The following is an 18,873-nucleotide window of genomic DNA, read 5'->3' on the forward strand; positions in this document are numbered from 1 at the left end:
CTCAGGGGTGGGGGCCAGTTGGGGAAGACAGTAGGTCCCCCCTATCTTTATTTAGGGCTCCCACCCACCGCTCAGGGGTGGGGGCCGGGGGGGAGGACGGTAGGTTGCTCTGACCAGCGGAAATTAAGCACACTTTGCTCCTCCGCTGGTCAGAGCTGGTCAAGCGGAGGAATACTCCATAAGGCAAAGAGTCCCTACTTTGTCTTATGGATTTAGTAATCTAGGACAACTATAATTTACCTTTGCACTGTATAGGTGTTGAAGATGGTTCCTCTGAATAGTTATAAACTTTTCAGTATGTGTGATATTTCCTAGAGCCATTTGTTCCAGACATTCCAGCACAAGAACCTGAAAATGTGGATCCAATACTATACGGAATGTTAACCAACAACGCATTGGGTGAGAAATCTCTATTCCTACCTGTTAACCAGTTTATTATGAATTTACAATGTCTAGGGATGCATGATTAACACTGAACTGATTACCTATACTGGGATTTTTTCACAAATAATTTTTTTTTTTTTAAATTGAACCTGGGAAAGATGGTGAACTCTTTAGTAGCTAAATATGATACATCCATTAAGTTTTAATTCTCAACTATAATTTCTCTGCCCACCTAATGTATCTCAACATCTTATGACACAAGTGGGGAGGTTGTTGGTAATCTAGATGGGTGTGCAGGAGATATGTTTTGATTCAGCTTCAATTTGCTTGCTGTTTCCAGGAAATGAAGAAATGCTTGTATGACAAAATCTCATTTTTCATTTACCATTTTAACATATAATTTGCAACTGTTCTTCATTCTTCATTCTTCAACTGTTCTTCAGTCTTCTTTCCTCTCCCATCTATTTTTTTTTCCGATTCTTTCCCATATATCGGGTCTTCTTTGTGCTTGTTGATCTTATTGTGTTTTCTTCTTTGTGTCCTCTCCTATCTATCCCCATATCTAAACCATACCCATTTTACCTCCCTTTTCTATTTTTCTCCAAATATCTTACCATCTTCAACCCCAGTTATTATACAGCTCGTGTAAGTACCTTATCCTCTTCCCGACCTTAGGGAAAGATTGGACCCTTCTTCCAGCCCAAATACTCGCTCTCCATCTATATAATTTTGTAAAAGAAATTGTAGTTTATTATTGTATTTCCATTCTAGGTGTATTTATATATTTTATTAATTATATATTGGGGAACCTGACTGACAACCCAGGCTGAAAGTCCAGAGAATTTAATTTGCAAGCCATATATTTTACCCTGTAACTTTCCAAAACCCATAAACCGTGTACATGGCACAGTGGAATCTGTCTTACTCGTGAGACATCATATGAGTGTTTTAGAGCAGTAAAATGTATGATATCGTTGAAAGTGCAGTTTTTTTGTGAAAAATTCAAACAAAAAAAAACAAATATTAACACGCCACAATATGGCAATTTAAAAAAAGACTGTACATACCCCATTTTGAATACCCTAGGTTGTTTACTTTTGCAAATGGTATTCCATGATGTGGGTAATTTTCATTCCTGGGCTGCCATACAGTCTCAAAGGCAACATAGGTGCAGCAAACCAAACGCACAAATTTCAATGTGTAAACAAATTAATCTAGACCAACAATAAAAAGGTAACCCTGTAATTTTCCAAAACATTATAAAACATGTACATGGAGGGCATCATTATACTTATCTAACATCACATGTGAAGAAAAAGAAAGTGTAGACTTAAGACAGAACGTCTCAGAGAACACTAATGAGATATGAAACTGAGTTGTCTGTCACTTTACAATAAAAAATAAAAAATATTTAATCGGTATACAAAACCATGAACAGTATAGAACGAACAAAATAAGAAAAATGGATAAATAATAAACCCACTCAAAAAACAGGGGGGAGGATAAATAAGTAGCTCAGGGAGCAAGGGAAAGGCTTAGATTGACGGTATGTATAATGCCTAAATAGGTGCACACCAAGCAGTGGCTATATAAAAGGTCGCTCCTAGAACCTATATAGCATAAGGAACCCCCACAGTGTACTGAGATCGAATAAGTCCTCAGTGGGGAGGTATTAGCTAAAGGTAAAGAGGCATACTCGTCACAGTTGAAATGGCTACACTGAAGGATATAGTAAGCTCAATGTTACATAGTAGCTAAATGCTGTCTACTAGTAATAGGATACATCCTTAGTGAAAAATGCCGTTTAAACAAAAGAAAGCTTTCAATTCCCTACATAACGCTCCGATCAGGCTACCAGTCCTCCTCCCTCAAAAACACACCCCAAACCATGTGAAGTGAATACAGTGCTGTGGAATTAAAAAGTCATAATCTGCCTAACGCGTTTCGGCGCTATAAAGAGCGCCTTTCTCAAAGGCTATCAACGTGGAACTGTCCACGGACTTGTGTTAAATATGTTCTGCGGCCAGGTATTAGCCAATAAACGGTAAGTAGAGGCGGCGTTTATCCCAATGACGTAGTCGTTTTTGATTGGAGGATAATCAATCAATCTTGTGTGAGTGCACCAATTGAAAAAAGGGGAGGGTATAGAGGCGGAGCCAAGTGCCGATCATGACCGCAAGTGTATTGCGTTGCCATGGGCACTGACTGCTGTGTCAACCCGATCCCCAATTGTTCATAGATGCCCAAAAGTGATGATGTCAATCAGTAAAGATCGCTCATAGATGCATTGCCCCCATGGTTCCCAGGTCATTTAAGGGGATAGTTCAATAATAAGTGGCTGAACATTTTAAGGGAATATTGCACTGCTTGGTGTGCACCTATTTAGGCATTATACATACCGTCAACCTAAGCCTTTCCCTTGCTCCCTGAGCTACTTATTTATCCTCCCCCCTGTTTTTTGAGTGGGTTTATTATTTATCAATTTTTCTTATTTTGTTCGTTCTATACTGTTCATGGTTTTGTATACCGATTAAATATTTTTTATTGTAAAGTGACAGACAACTCAGTTTCATATCTCATTAGTGTTCTCTGAGACGTTCTGTCTTAAGTCTACACTTTCTTTTTCTTTGCTAAATAATATAAGGGTTATCCCCTCTCGAGATATAAACTGGACACACTGAATCTATCCCTGTTCTAGGGATTCTTTCTTTCTTTCTTCTTAACATCACATGTGTTTTATTGCTGTAAAAGCTAACAGTTTATGACATCCACAGTTAAAATGCCATTCAGAACTTGCAAAATAACTTTTCTTAATTTAATATGAATAAAATAAAAAAAAATAAGGGAAATGTTGTTCCATATATAGATATTCGATGTGAAATAAAAAGCCCTATTCTCCTGAACAAAATTATATATTAGTGTGGGTGCACTTAATATGAAAGAGGTAGGTTATGGTTGAACAGACATATAGCTCAAATGTTGGGCATTGTTTTGGTCAGGAATTGGACAATTGATCTTAAGGGGTTAATATTTGAATTTACAATATTTCGATGTTCCCTGTATGTTACAGAAACCCAATATGATGTTAACATTTATTATCGAGGAACCCTAGTTAAAAATACCTTGGTAAAGAATACCCATGGATTCTGTATCACTTCAAGACAACAAACAAATCCAGAAAACTATCTAGAAGATGTGATTTTACCAATACCTTATAATGTTGCTGACTCTGGAGTGGCAAGTTCCATAACCGAACTGCTGGAGAACCTGGAAGATGGTACATTGGTTGAGAAGAGAGATGAGTCAATTTGTGGAAAGAGGAAAGGCAAGTGTAAAAGCTACTGGAGCTTGACCGAATTCCCAAACACAAGTCGTCCAAATGAAATCAGCAAATCTGGTTACACGGTCTTCTACACTATGCAGCAGTTTATAAGAGGTATACAGGTTTTCATTTGTAGAGTATGAGTGTGTATATGTATGTATGTAAGTATATGCGTATGTATAGCTAAATTACATATTTCATCCTAGTCAGGTAAAAATAAAATGATATTTCGTCTTTTTTTAACGTTAAATAATGCTACAAAAGTTCTTGTTAGAGAAATTTCCGAGACGCGAAGAGGTAAAAAAATAAAATAAATAATTTTAAAATGATGCTTTTTGTTACTTTTGTCTCAAAAAGAAAAAAAACTAAACAGATATGTCTGTTTTATGTGTAGAGAATATTGGATTGGTGGTATGGTGTGAAGGTTTAAAAGAATATTTAGATTTTTTTTTTTTTTTATCGAAAATGTTGCTACAAATTATTAGAATGTTCCTGGGCCACCCGAAATTTGAGAATGTCTCAACCCACCCCCTACAAAATAAATTTCTATGGATCATCCCGCAGAATCCTCAACAGATTTTGTTGTGCGTTAACAATGAAATCCCAGAGACCTATATAATAGAGATGTGTATTTGTTTTCTTCCAAATCAAATTTAGAATCTTTCCGAATTCATTTGTTTTCGGTTCGTTTTGGCTTCCGCAGAATTCAGATAAAAAATCTTTTTACGATCTATTCGTTATAGCAATTCAGGGACTTCTCTATTAAGCAAGTTGACACTTCTCTAAGGGTTTTTCTTCATTTGCTCTTTTTGCGGTATAGTATATGGCTCCCTTATGTGGGATTGTCCTATTTAAGATACCACATAGCAAGATACCGTACTTATCTTGGTACCCTTATGTGGAACTGCCTATTTAATTATACCAAATTAGGGCACTATTTGGTAGATTGCTCCATAGTTTGGTATCTTTATGTGGGATTGCCCTATTAAAGATACCACATAGCACAATACTTATCTTGGTACCCTTATGTGGGACTGCCTATTTAATGATACCAAATTAGGGCACTATTTAGTAGATTGCTCCATATTTTGGTATCTTTATGTGGGATTGCCCTATTTAAGATACAACATAGCACGATTCTTATCTCGGTACCCTTATGTGGGACTGCCTATTTAATGATACCAAATTAGGGCACTATTTAGTAGATTGCTCCATAATTTGGTATCTTTATGTGGGATTGCCCTATTTAAGATACCACATAGCACGATTCTTATCGTGGTACCCTTATGTGGGACTGCCTATTTAATGATACCAAATTAGGGCACTATTTAGTAGATTGCTCCATAATTTGGTATCTTTATGTGGGATTGCCCTATTTAAGATACCACATAGCACAATTCTTATCTTGGTACCCTTATGTGGGACTGCCTATTTAATGATTCCAAATTAGGGCACTATTTAGTAGATTGCTCCATATTTTGGTATCTTTATGTGGGATTGCCCTATTTAAGATACCACATAGCACGATTCTTATCTTGGTACCCTTATGTGGGACTGCCTATTTAATGATACCAAATTAGGGCACTATTTAGTAGATTGCTCCATAATTTGGTATCTTTATGTGGGATTGCCCTATTTAAGATACCACATAGCACAATTCTTATCTTGGTACCCTGATGTGGGACTGCCTATTTAATGATACCAAATTAGGGCACTATTTAGTAGATTGCTCCATAATTTGGTATCTTTATGTGGGATTGCCCTATTTAAGATACCACATAGCACGATTCTTATCTTGGTACCCTTATGTGGGACTGCCTATTTAATGATACCAAATTAGGGCACTATTTAGTAGATTGCTCCATATTTTGGTATCTTTATGTGGGATTGCCCTATTTAAGATACCACATAGCACGATTCTTATCTTGGTACCCTTATGTGGGACTGCCTATTTAATGATACCAAATTAGGGCACTATTTAGTAGATTGCTCCATAATTTGGTATCTTTATGTGGGATTGCCCTATTTAAGATACCACATAGCACAATTCTTATCTTGGTACCCTGATGTGGGACTGCCTATTTAATGATACCAAATTAGGGCACTATTTAGTAGAATGCTCCATAATTTGGTATCTTTATGTGGGATTGCCCTATTTAAGATACCACATAGCACGATTCTTATCTTGGTACCCTTATGTGGGACTGCCTATTTAATGATACCAAATTAGGGCACTATTTAGTAGATTGCTCTATAATTTGGTATCTTTATGTGGGATTGCCCTATTTAGGATACTAAATTAGGATACCGTTTGCTAAACCGCATCCTACTTTGGTATCCTTAAATAGGCAGTCCCTCATAAGGTTGCCTAATTTGGGAACTATCTGCTGAGCAGTGCCACATATGATATCATGGATGTCAAAATTTTGGATGCTTCTGAAGTTATCCAGCAAATATAGATTTGCTCCCAATTGACCATTTCTGAATTCTGAATATGAATTTGGAATTTTTGAATTGAAACGAAAACAAAACACATTTTTCCACGAGCACATGTCTACTATATAGCAAATGAATAATTTCTGTGTTTTTCCACTTATCAGTAGTTTTCGGCTGAGATGGAAAAACTGACCTAGAGGTCCAATAGTTACTTGACAAATGGAGATCCAATTGCCTGGTATCCAGGCTTGTCGAGTATTTTTTGTATTTATTTATTTTTTTAAGTGAAAATTTGCCTTTGCTATCTTTTTTTTATTTATTTTTTAACTCTTTATTTTTGGTTGTGCAAAAGATTGACAATCATGCTTTCTATGCCACAACAGCAGACATAAACATTTCTAGAGACAGGATATGAGGATATTATGGCATGTAATTGAACTGCACGTTTTTTTTTGTTTTTTTTTTAAACCAGCGCAAGGCATGCTTTCCATGTTCACTCCTGATGTCACACCTGCCGTTGCGCAGCCCAATCACTGTTTTTTCATAGAGAAGCCTGTGATTGGACCATTTTGCTGTCTCACGTGCACACTCTGGGATGGTGGGGGAGGGGAGGGAGGGAGAGTAATAGAAAAACAATCACTCTTAAAAGAACCCTCCCACTCTTAAGTTAAAGGGCCATCCTTCAAATAAATTATATTTAAAAAAACTCTTAAAGGCATCGGCCCCAAATTACAATATCTTAAAATACTAAGAATAAAAAGTTTAAAGGACCACTATAGTGCCAGGAAAACATACTCGTTTTCCTGGCACTATAGTGCCCTGAGGGTGCCCCCCCTCAGGGTCCCCCTCCTGCCGGGCTGGATGGAGAGGAAGGGGTTAAACTTACCTCTTTCTCCAGCGCCGGGCGGGGAGCTCTCCTCTCCGCCTCTTCGGCTGAATGCGCATGCGCGGCAAGAGACGCGCGTGCATTCAGGCAGTCCATAGGAAAGCATTATCAATGCTTTCCTATGGACGCTGGCGTCTCCTCACTGTGATTTTCACAGTGAGAAGCGCGGAAGCCCTCTAGCGGCTGTCAATGAGACAGCCACTAGAGGCTGGATTAACCCATAGGTAAACATAGCCGTTTCTCTGAAACTGCTATATTTACAGCAGGCAGGGTTAACCCTAGATGGACCAGGCACCCAGACCACTTCATTAAGCTGTAGTGGTCTGGGTGCCTATAGTGGTCCTTTAAAAAAATAATCATTAATCCAAGTATAATATGAAACCGGCATGGCCTCAGTTTACACAGTAGTAAAATAATATACAGTTCCAACAAATACAAAATCAATAATAATCATAAAATTATTCTTTAATTCATGAAACCGATATTACTTGTATAGTATTTGCCTTGTCGAAAAAAACTGAAATACACCTACTACAAATTCACATAAACAGACAGACCATAGCCTCCTAGATATATCTACACATCTACAATACCCAAATACCGTATATACTCGAGTATAAGCCGAGTTTTTCAGCCCATTTTTTGGGCTGAAAAACCCCAACTCGGCTTATACTCGAGTCAAGGTCTGTATTATGGCAATTTGCATTGCCATAATACAGACTGGGGGGAGAGGGGGGGTGGCAGAGCTGTAACTTACCTGTCCTGCAGCTCCTGTCAGCTCTCTCCTCCTCTGCACGGTCCGGTCAGCACCTCGGTCAGACTTACAGTGTAAGCTGACAGAAGAGCAGAACGGACGGCGCAGAGGAGGAGAGAGCTGACAGGAGCTGCAGGAAAGGTAAGTTACAGCTCTGCCAGCCCCCCTCTCCCCCCCACTGAACTGCCACTGGACCACCAGGGAAGGAGAGCCCCCCTCCCTGCCATATATCAAGCAGGGAGGAGGGACGAAAAAAAAATATATAAATAAAATAAAAAAATAATAAGAATAAAAAAAAAAATTAATAATAACAAAAAAAAAGGGGGGGGGGGGGGGAAAGGACCACTATGGGAGGGTGGGTTTAGGACCACTATGGGAGGGAGGGGGGTATAAGGACCGCTATGGGAGGGAGGGGGGTATAAGGACCACTATGGGAGGGAGGGGGGGGATAAGGACCACTATGGGAGGGAGGGAGGGGGGGGATAAGGACCACTATGGGAGGGAGGGGGGGTATAAGGACCACTATGGGAGGGAGGGGGGGATAAGGACCACTATGGGAGGGAGGGGGGGATAAGGACCACTATTGGAGGGAGGGGGGGATAAGGACCACTATGGGAGGGAGGGGGGGTATAAGGACCACTATGGGAGGGAGGGGTGGGGGGTATATGGACCACTATGGGAGGGATGGGGGGGGATAAGGAACACTATGGGAGGGAGAAGGGGGATAAGGACCACTATGAGAGGGAGGGGGTGGGATAAGGACCACTATGGGAGGGGAGGGGGAAGTAAGGACCACTAGGGGAGGGGAGGGTAAGGACCACTAGGGGAGGGGTGAGTCAGGACCACTGGGGGGGGGTGAAGGAACACGGGGGTGGGGAGGTAAGGACCACTGAGGGAGGAGGAGGGGAAGTCAGGACATATGGGGGGGGGAGGGTGCGGCAAATTTTTTTTTGCCTACGGCGGCAAATATCCTTGCACCGGCCCTGCACACACTGCATTCACACACTGCATTCATACACACACACTGCATTCATGCACACACACACTGCACTCATACACACACTGCACTCATACACACACGCTGCACTCATACACACACACATACGCACACACTGCATTCATTATACACACACTGTAAATAAATATTCAATTAATATATTTTTTTTAGGATCTAATTTTATTTAGAAATTTACCAGTAGCTGCTGCATTTCCCACCCTAGTCTTATACTCGAGTCAATAAGTTTTCCCAGTTTTTTGGGATAAAATTAGGGGCCTCGGCTTATATTCGGGTCGGCTTATACTCGAGTATATACGGTACCCAATTCTTTGTTTAGTCCTTTTGGCACCAACGTTTCTAATTGGTACTTTGTTTCAAGAGACAACAGTCTCCAAATTCTATCTACTTTATTACACCCCGATCAATAAGGCCCACTCCCATAACCATCAAACTGGCGTTTCTTAAAATGTCTAGATATAAATGTATTGTTATTGCAAGTCCATGTGCATTGTTCAAACACCGTGTGTCAGAAAATATTTTGTTGGAGATGTTCCCGGGACTCACGGAATGTGTTGGTATTTACCAGGTACAATAGGTACAATGTGCTGTTGGATTCTGTGTATGTGACATCATGCTAACCTCATGTTTTGTCTCTGTCAGAATTGATTCAGTTCACAGAAGGAACGAGGAGGGAATCTCCCCAATACACAATCTGGATTTGCCTGGGACAAGAGTGGCCACATGACAGGCCGTGGAAGGAGAATTTTATTATGGTCAAAGTGAGTTTAACTTATTTCACTGAGCTGGGGCAGGCCTATTTTGCTTGACACACTTATCTGTTTAGCTATATATTTGTGGAATGTTTTACCAGGAAGTATACGTGTGTTCAGGAGAACACTTTTATTCTGTTTGTGTTTTGTTGCTACTTCCTGCCCAGTGACCACTCGAAACAGCTTGTAATGCTTAGTAACTTCCGGACAATTTATGAGACTTGTCTGGGTGTTTAGCCACAAGTAAATCGATCCCGATGGTTGTCTAAAGAAGAAAATGAAATTAAAACTCAGGCTGTATGTTCAAGATACATATCAAGAAAATTTAATTAGATCAAATTTTATTTTATCTGTTGTTAAATGTTCTTTTTTTTTAAATGCTCAGGACAATCCTTCAACAATTCTTATGGAAAATGGGTAACTGAATAGATTATACTCAGAGGACTGCGTTTATATTTATTTATATAACTAGTTTATTTATAGCTGTTCATGAGGCACTGAGTTTGAGCGTTTTGGAATTTCAAAGGGACACGTCAGACATGTCAGAATGAGTGACTTTTGGATCTGTCTAATTCCACACTTATACGGTAATTTCTCATCAGACTTTGGACCTATTCCACTATTCATTCACCAGATTCATTGGCAGAGATCATTTTTTCTTACCCATAGAATGAGTCCAAGTCAAATCTAAAGTAGAAAAAGCAATAATTGCTACACCCAAAGCATGGCATAGGTCACTGGGAGGAATCCATTATACAATAGTAAAACCATAAACTTTATTAAATTTCAAGACATACTAAACGAATTGTATGTGATACAGAGTTTAGTGTTTGTACAGTACAAATCTGGGTGTATAAACTGGTTAAAATGGATCCTGTGTGCCCACATTCTAGCAATAGTGCTCTTAAGTATTTAGTGCAATCTATCACTTTGTATCAACCACCCCTGTTGTAGCAATAAAGCTTTTATCGGTCAGTAAAAGCAGCAAGTTAACCCTGGCAAGAATGCACTATAGATAATAATCAGAGACAGTAAGCGTCACAAGGCTTAGGCGTCCTTTCCATTTCAAGTACTTGACAAGATACAAAACGATGGCTGTCAAGAAGTTTGAACCCACACTTCAATCCAAGATCGAAAAATAGGTATACTTCTAAAGGTGTCCTTTAGTAGACTCACCAGATGGTGTATTTGATGCCAGGATACTCTAAAGCCCACCTCTCTCCATATTCACACCACAATATGTTAGAGCTACAGGAAGTCTGATCCTTGGGCCAGAGTTCAAGTGAAGCTCCAAAAAGTTACAATGCTCTGTCACTATATGCACCTGTCCATCCCTCCCTGTACTATGACACTGCTAGGAGAGGTTCCAGTGAACAGACTAAGTGGTCAAGAGAGTTACCTCAAGGAGTAAAGGTTCAGCCAACTCTACCTCTACAATACTGGACTGTCTACCTGTGCAAATCTGTAGTCTGGTAATCTGCTAATATTAAGGTGTATCTGTAAGGGATTTCAGTACCCTGAAATCAGTAAGGTACCACCCTATAGCAACAACTGGAGTACTTCAAGGGGTGAAAACAAAGCCATTGTCGCCTCTATCATATCGAACTCTCCACCCAAGAGATAAACAAATAAACACGTGAATACACTATATAAATTAAAGCAAGATTGATTTGCAAAAAGACTGATGTGCCTTTCAGTATCAACTAAAAATAGAAGTCAGTTCCCAGTTGTATTTAGAGGAATGAAGGCCACCTCCAAAGCACGTATCAAGTATGTATTAAATGGTGGATGGCTTATTACTGTGTATATAGATACTAGCCCTAACAATCTATAGCTTTGTAATTGCCAGTTTAACCAAGTGTCGTGATTAGATCATTCATTTTATAAGAATAAACTTTATTTACACAAACCAACCTATCCACGTCTTTCCGCTCCATAGGTCACCTCCGTGTCAATGAAGATGCTTCACGAGTTGAGTTACTGTGGAGGTGCAAGCTCACTACGAAGCGATGAACTCAACCTGGAAATATCAAAGTCACTGTCCATATCATGTCCTGGGGACCTTCTGCCTCTACTGAAAGAATGGGAGGGAAGGATGAACTCTAAATAGATTTTATTAACACACTTTTTCTAGGTACTCATATTATCTTCAAATCTTCAGTGGCGTTATAAAAGATTAGTACAAGCGATTTATATGTGCATTCGATCCATTGTAAACTCTAAGATTTCTTCTCTCTTAAGTGGTTAGAAATTCCAAAATGCTTAACCAATGTATCTCAAAATTATGGGTCTATTCACCAAAGAGTAAGTTAGATCAGCGTAGCTCCCATCTGTCCAGAAGTCACTAGAACAGTCTCAATTTGTACTCCCTGTTGTGTCATCTTTGGTTTGTGGTCTGATATTTTGCATGTGTGGAAAGTAAAGAAATTCCCCCAAAAGTGTAGAATAATTGGGACTTTAAACCCATTCCGTGTGCTTTTAAACATGTCCTGATCAGATAGCTTGTAGCATAGTGTGCACACTAAAGATAAAAACAAATACACAATACAACAATAGAAGGTCCATGTCTCTCCCCGGCTGTTCAAAATACAAAGAGTGGAAGAGAGCGCAAGTATATGTAAATTAGTCAAAATAGAAGGTTTGCATCTATAAAATAAAATATCAATTAAAAAGTTATTAAAACCCTTCCATGCATGTAATATGGCAAGGGAATGAATGGCAGCAAATATTAGGTCATATAAAAAGAAATGGCACAATTCAGCTGACGCAATATTAAAGTTAGGTGATATAGCAAGTATATTTAGAGCAAAGCTGTATGGAACTACTTGTCATCTGTACAGAACAATTATGGAATGCATGGGGTCTCAGACGGAACATATATTGTCCAGAACTTCTAAGATCTGGTACCATTCTATCTTCCTCTTGATGAGCCAAACCTCTCTCGTCTTTACTCACCTTCTTCTTTCTCTCTTTACTTTCCTGTTCGGTACTCTTCTTTTCTCCTAGAAGGGGTATTCCCAAATAGCAGTTTAAATACTTAGAGAGTAGATGACAAACAGCTTAATGTCTTATCACATGATAGTTGATGTTGTGTTATTGTTTTATGTAAACCGTTAACTCATACACAGTATTCCACAATGGAAATTTAGGTGGATATGTAACCCAATTTCACCAGGTGATGGCAAGCACACTCATAAAATCTATTTCTTCTGCCAATCCCTGTACCACAAGTTGACCATCTCTGGGTATGTATTAATGTGAGAATGTATTGTTTCACCATAATTATACAGAAAAAGGATTCTGATCCAAGAGTCCCAGAATAATGGGGGACTGGTGGATCAGTACCAAAAAATGCCCTATGTTACTCTCCCCCTGAGATTGGGGGATAACCCACGATAAGCTGAATGTATGAGAATGGACTGGGAGGTCCTAAATGGGAGAGTTAACAATAATTCCCCTTACCCTTCCCCACTTTTATTGTTAACGCTCCCATTTAGGACCTCCCAGTCCATTCTCATACATTGTTTCACCATATGTTACGACATATGTAATATTACGATGTATTTTGGATTAATGTCAACTGTCCATTCATTTGTAACACCTACTGTGACTGTCTAAACCTAAATAAAGAATGGAAAAAATATACATAGGTCAAAGGATGTGAGGGTCTTTTAAAGCAGCAGTTTGTGGAGAGCTGTCTACCTATACCAGAACCTTTAGGAGGGTGGGGGGAGAAGTTCAGCTTAATTTAAATGGAAGTGGGAAAGAATTCTAGAAATGTGATTCACAGTCAAGCAAAGAGCTAAGGTTCTTTTACTGCACCATAAGAGTTCCATTAGTTCTATGTATCAGGAAATTAGCTACAAAGTACTCTTTGGTACCGTATTCCAGAATGTTTGTGTAGGATTTTCCCACTTGTTTCACCCAGTTGGTGGGAAAGTGGGTTCTATGCAAAACATCTAGTAGGACGTTTTTTAAATCCTATTGGCAGATGGTCAGAGATACCAACATTCACATTTTTGAGGCACCACAGTTCACATTTGAAAATGTTCTGTTTCGTGTCACTTCCCTACTGGTATGAAAATACAAGAAGTCCACTTTGGAGCATTTACTCTAAACAGCAATGGCTACCTAAGTTAGAGGAAATTATGGTGTCTATAGTTTATTTATTGGAAACTTATCTAATAATAGTGCTAAACATATTTGTAGCAGAGCTGCAATCCTGAGACTGAATATCTCTAACGAAATTCTCTCGAGCTGGACAAGGTGCTGCTTTGTGAATATAGCCCATTCTCCCAGTAACTGGACGACACTGGCTCAATACTCGATACTTGTATTCCCAAAATCGACCTATTATGCACAGACCCCAGCATGGGGTCTCCATTCAATACATACAGACCCCGTCCAGGTTTCTCTGTGTCTGGGAGATAATGGAGTCAAGGACCGGTAAGTTAATTATCTCCCGGATACAGAAAGCCGAACATAAAAACACCCTAAAACACAGTTAAAACACACAAGAACCCCACGTTATACATCTCCGGATAGCTCTTGTCCGAGTGCCCTAGTTGTCCAAATGCATAAGAAATTGTCCAATAGCCACCGGGGTTTTGACCTGCCGCACATGTGCTTCAGAGCAAAAGTCTTGCCTGGTCAAATATCAGGAGTTCCTGTGGTCAAATAAATGGGTGCTTCCCTTCGCTCTTAGGGAGCCATTATTCCTCATAGGGAGCGATTGTCCCCCAACTTAGCACTCCCCTGGCAGGTTGGTAAATGGGGCAAAACAGCAAAACAAATAGGTTGGGAACCGCGTGGACAAGTGGTCGAATAGAGTTCCAGGGAGTTCGTGGCTAAGTACCGCTGTGAGCGTTCGGGAGACAAAATGACAGGGTCCGCCACAATATTGAACAATGGTATCCATGGAACATGCATATCTCCAAATCGGTAGAACTGTCAGAGGCAGGGGTTCACAATTCTTGAGCTTAGAAGATGGCTTGAAAAGAAAGTCTTTATTCTTCTATTTCTCATTTCTGTTCTTTATTCCAGTTATCCTCACCTTCAAAACATTCAAATGGCATACTGGTTGGCGTTGAGCAGTGGGGCTTATAGGCCACCTTATTATCACGGTTATCAGTAGTAATTAAGTTATCTGCAATCAATCTCAGTCTTTAAAGGACCACTAAAGTCACCCAGGCCACTTCATCTCAATGAAGTGGTCTGGGTGCAGTGGTCCTTTCCTTTTAACCCTGCAATTTTTTGGAAACCACATTGTAATTGTTTTAGCAGTCGCAATGTTTACATTGCTTTCAAGTCCACTTCTAGTGGCTGTTCGTACAACAGCCACTAGAGTTGCTCCCGTGACCCTGACCGAGGAAAAACTTGGTCAAGTGACTTGGAGGCCTCATAGGAAAACATAAATTCAATGCTTTCCAATTAGGAAGCTTGGGTGCTTAGGCAGCACTTGCTTGAGGAGCATTGGATTGGACCATGCCAACGTTGCAGGTGGAAAAGAGGTCAGCATCGCCCAAGGTAACCTGAATGTGAATAGGGACACTAAAGCATAAGGAATACATATTTCTATTCCCAACACTTTAATGTTCCTTTAAAGATAATTGGAGGTATGTCAAGACTTAACCCTGTACTTTGTTGTTACGGTTCAGTAAGTTTACAATTTCTGTACTTTTGTAAAATGGCAACATATTTAATGAAAGACTGGCAAAAAGAAAAACTTAATTTACTATGTGTCAGAACTTCATTGGAATTCAATCACAATCAAAGATATACATGAAATAAAGTTAGGATGAGTCAAACTATGGCAAAATGTGGACATGGGCTGAGCTTCTGCTGCCACATTCTGACATCATCAGTAAGCATTCGCAACACTGATGGGGCCGGGCATCTGATCCTGTGATGCATAAAAGATGCCCATGCCATCCTTTTGCATATGCCTAAGAAGATCTATGGTCTTGCGGGATCTGTAATAGACAGTCATTTGCTTTTCACTTGCACACATGCACGAAGGTACATGACTACTGTGTCTCTAGAAGCTGAACTCATCAACAGCTGAAGAGACTGCTAACAAGGAACATGGTGGAGATGAGATTGCTGGAGGCAGGTTAGTCCTGTGCTTTAAACCTATTGCTGCTGTTAATTGTTGGACAGGCAAATGCAAAAGTTCACATCTGTGTTACCTGAGCAACGGTACAAAAGCCAATCTGTAGGCACTGGCATAGTCCCAGCTCTTGCCATACGGGAAACTGCTGCCCAAAGATGTTTGACACCATAACTGTTGCAATCATCTGAACTGGTTACGGTACCTTGCCAGCGGAGCTTCTTTACCTAGCTGAATATGCTACTTGATTGATATACTGCTAAGGTCTGAACCGACTTTTCACTTTGTGATTGATACAATTGGGAAAGTTTGTTGATGTTTATACTCATTAACATTACACTATGAAGTTTTGTTTTCTTAGGTCTTTGGAGAGTTGTTATATTCCTGTGTATTGAATGTTTATTGTGTATTTTAACTATTATTTCAGTGTGTGCTTTCACCTATTTTTGTGGATTTGCTTTGCATTTGCCATTGCAAGATGCGGTCATGTATAAAAAGGGGTATTGATTCACATGATCAAAATATAATTTTGCCTCTTTATAAACCAATGGTAAGATCCTACCTTGAATATGCAGTGCAGTTTTGGGCACCAGTTTTAATGAAGGATATAGAACTAGAAAAAAAGTGCATAGGCGAGCTAAAACTTTAATAAGGGGAATGGAAAACATTAGAAAAATAGGCTAGAAAAACTGAATTTATCTTTAGAAAAAGAGGCACCTCAGAAGAAATGTGATAGCACTGTGCAAATTTATACAGGGTCAATAAAAACCGCTAAGTGCTAACCTGATCATTAGCAGGAGTATACAACAGAGGTTATACAAAAGAATTCAGAATAACGTTATTAACACCATGAAAATGTGGCAGAGTGATTGATAGTAAGGTAGGTAAAGTAAAATGAGCCCAGAAAAATGAAAATGCTCTAGTGCAGGGGTTCCCAATTAATTTTTTCTTTGACACAGTGCATCAACATCCCCCGCCCTGAAAAAAATATTTTGCACCGAAGCACAAGTCTTTTAATTATCAGAGCATAACATTTTTTTTATTTATTTTTGTGCCAATTTTTCGTTGCTATATATGCACTAATTTCTACAGATAGTAAACATTTTGTAGTACATAGGAGCAGGTTTGTGTAGTGTGTAGTATGGGTGTTTGCACATAATTTTAAAGTTTGAGCTCAGTGGTGTCTTTGTATGTCCTGTTTGCATGTTGTGTTGGATTGCTGGGATAAAATAAATATATAGGCACACCTGAGGTTTCTTCTAAAAGATAGTCTTTTGTTTTTGAAAGCAGTGTCTCCAAAAAAAATAAAATAAAGATTTTTAGAAGAAACTTTAGGTGTGCATGGATATTTATTTTCTTCTATTTAATCTCTTTAGGGATTGGCCCTCCCTTTCTGGAGAACCCTGCTGTCAGTATTCACTCTCCCTCCCCTTCCCCCTAATTTTTGTCTGTGCGCATTATACTTTTTTTGATTGCTGGGATGTCTGCACATGCACGGCCATACATACACATTAACTAACAAACACCCCGACACAGATAAATATACTGACACAAACATTGGCACGCAGATACACACAATGGCACATACACACAAACCTTAGCACACAGGTACACACACTGCCCCACAGATACCCACCTTGGCACATACACACTGACATACAGGTACACACAGATACACATACAAACAGGTCATAATGTTTATAGTTGCAGGCACCTTCCCATTAGCGTACCTTTTTTCTGCAAGAGGGTGACTTCCTTTAATGCTGATGTGCAAGGTCTGCATCAGCTCACTCCCTGCTGACGTCTCTTTCCCTCCAGCACAGACCTCTCTATGTTTGGGGCTGTCACTTCCTCCCAGCATCCGATACTACAGCAGCGATTTGCCCATCGGGTGGCGACTTAGGACCAACCCATGAGTATCAGTGAAAAGGGGCTGGTCAGTTGGACAGTAAGAAACTAGAAGTTTAAGAGTTACTGTAGATAAGGGTGGCTTTGGTTTTTGTTATGAATACAGTCCTGATAATTCCTTGCTTTTGACAACCATTAAACGTATGTCCAACTGAAAGCAAAATCCTGCAAATATACTGTATAATATTGATGTATGCTGTATTGCCTGTTTGGTCTTAAATATCAAGTAGCTGAGAGCAATACACATCCGAGCTGGATTCTGCATAAAAAGAAAAAATCATATGGCTAAGAAGGAACATACTAATGATGATCACAGCAAATTGACAGACATCAGTATTAAAACCATGCAGCAAAAGTGATCCAAAACTGTGAACAATGTGCACAACATAGGCAAACCCCACAGAAACATGCCGTGGCCCCAAGTATGACAGTGCTCCCCCGCAACAAAACTATCTCCCAGAAATCTGCAGTGTGATGGTCTCTCGCAAAGCTCTACAGTAGCAAAACATCCCAGTAGTGAGCAGTAAGGCATAGAGGTTCACAGCCACAAAATCATGCATTGAATACCAAAATGAAGCAACTGATTAGGGTGTGCACGAGTATCATTTACTTTAAAGGCTGACAGCATACAGTAGAATCTTAAACTGCAGTCCTAAAGACTAGGCGTTAAGGAACTTGAGATGTAACTTATCCAGTTATTAATAGTTACAAATGTCCGATTTAGTAGTGGTGTCAGTGAGCTACTTAAAATATTGTGAACTCGATACCAACCACCTGCTACACATAAAAGTGAGATTCGCTCAACTATGAAGTAAAAAATAAACCAAAGATATTAAGCCAAGAAGTATAGAAGTTGCAGTGTTGGAGCTATAGATATTGTAATGGTTAATATCTGGCAACTTCGTGTCTTTATATAAACACACATATAGAGCACATTATACTTAGGAATGCAGTGCAGTAAAAATGGGTAAAACTACCTGGCGACCAACTGATATCAGAAATGATATGTAAATGCCTAATGACTGGTAACGTGGCTGAACGAGGTTTAAATAAAGTAATGAATACTTGCCCGAACGTACTGGCCAAATTGAAATCTAGCGCGGCCAAACGTATACTGAATTTACTGAATCAAAGTGAATATGTAGCGCAGCTAACTGTAGGTCAAATATTCGGACCCCAAGTGAAAATGTAGTGCGGTGAAACGTAGGCTGAATGTACTGAATCAAAGTATATATGTTGTGTGACCGAACATAGGCCTAATGACTAAGTTCGCTTGAGCAGCGTCCTCTTCAACCTATCGTTCCAGT

General features: G+C 39.5%; 1 protein-coding gene across 1 annotated transcript in view; it reads left to right on the plus strand.

The window, feature by feature from the left end:
* Positions 1 to 13,034, plus strand: part of LOC134577813 (interferon regulatory factor 3-like) — a 70,844-nt gene extending 57,810 nt beyond the window's left edge. Inside the window, exons 13-16 of the mRNA XM_063436712.1 lie at positions 316 to 399; positions 3,455 to 3,820; positions 9,440 to 9,558; positions 11,489 to 13,034. Of these exons, the coding sequence (XP_063292782.1) occupies positions 316 to 399; positions 3,455 to 3,820; positions 9,440 to 9,558; positions 11,489 to 11,659 (740 nt within the window). The 3' untranslated portion in view covers positions 11,660 to 13,034. The remainder of the gene's footprint in view (positions 1 to 315; positions 400 to 3,454; positions 3,821 to 9,439; positions 9,559 to 11,488) is intronic.
* Positions 13,035 to 18,873: the final 5,839 nt, after the last annotated feature.

This window comes from Pelobates fuscus, chromosome 11 (genome assembly GCF_036172605.1).
Source record: "Pelobates fuscus isolate aPelFus1 chromosome 11, aPelFus1.pri, whole genome shotgun sequence".
NCBI lineage: Eukaryota > Metazoa > Chordata > Amphibia > Anura > Pelobatidae > Pelobates > Pelobates fuscus.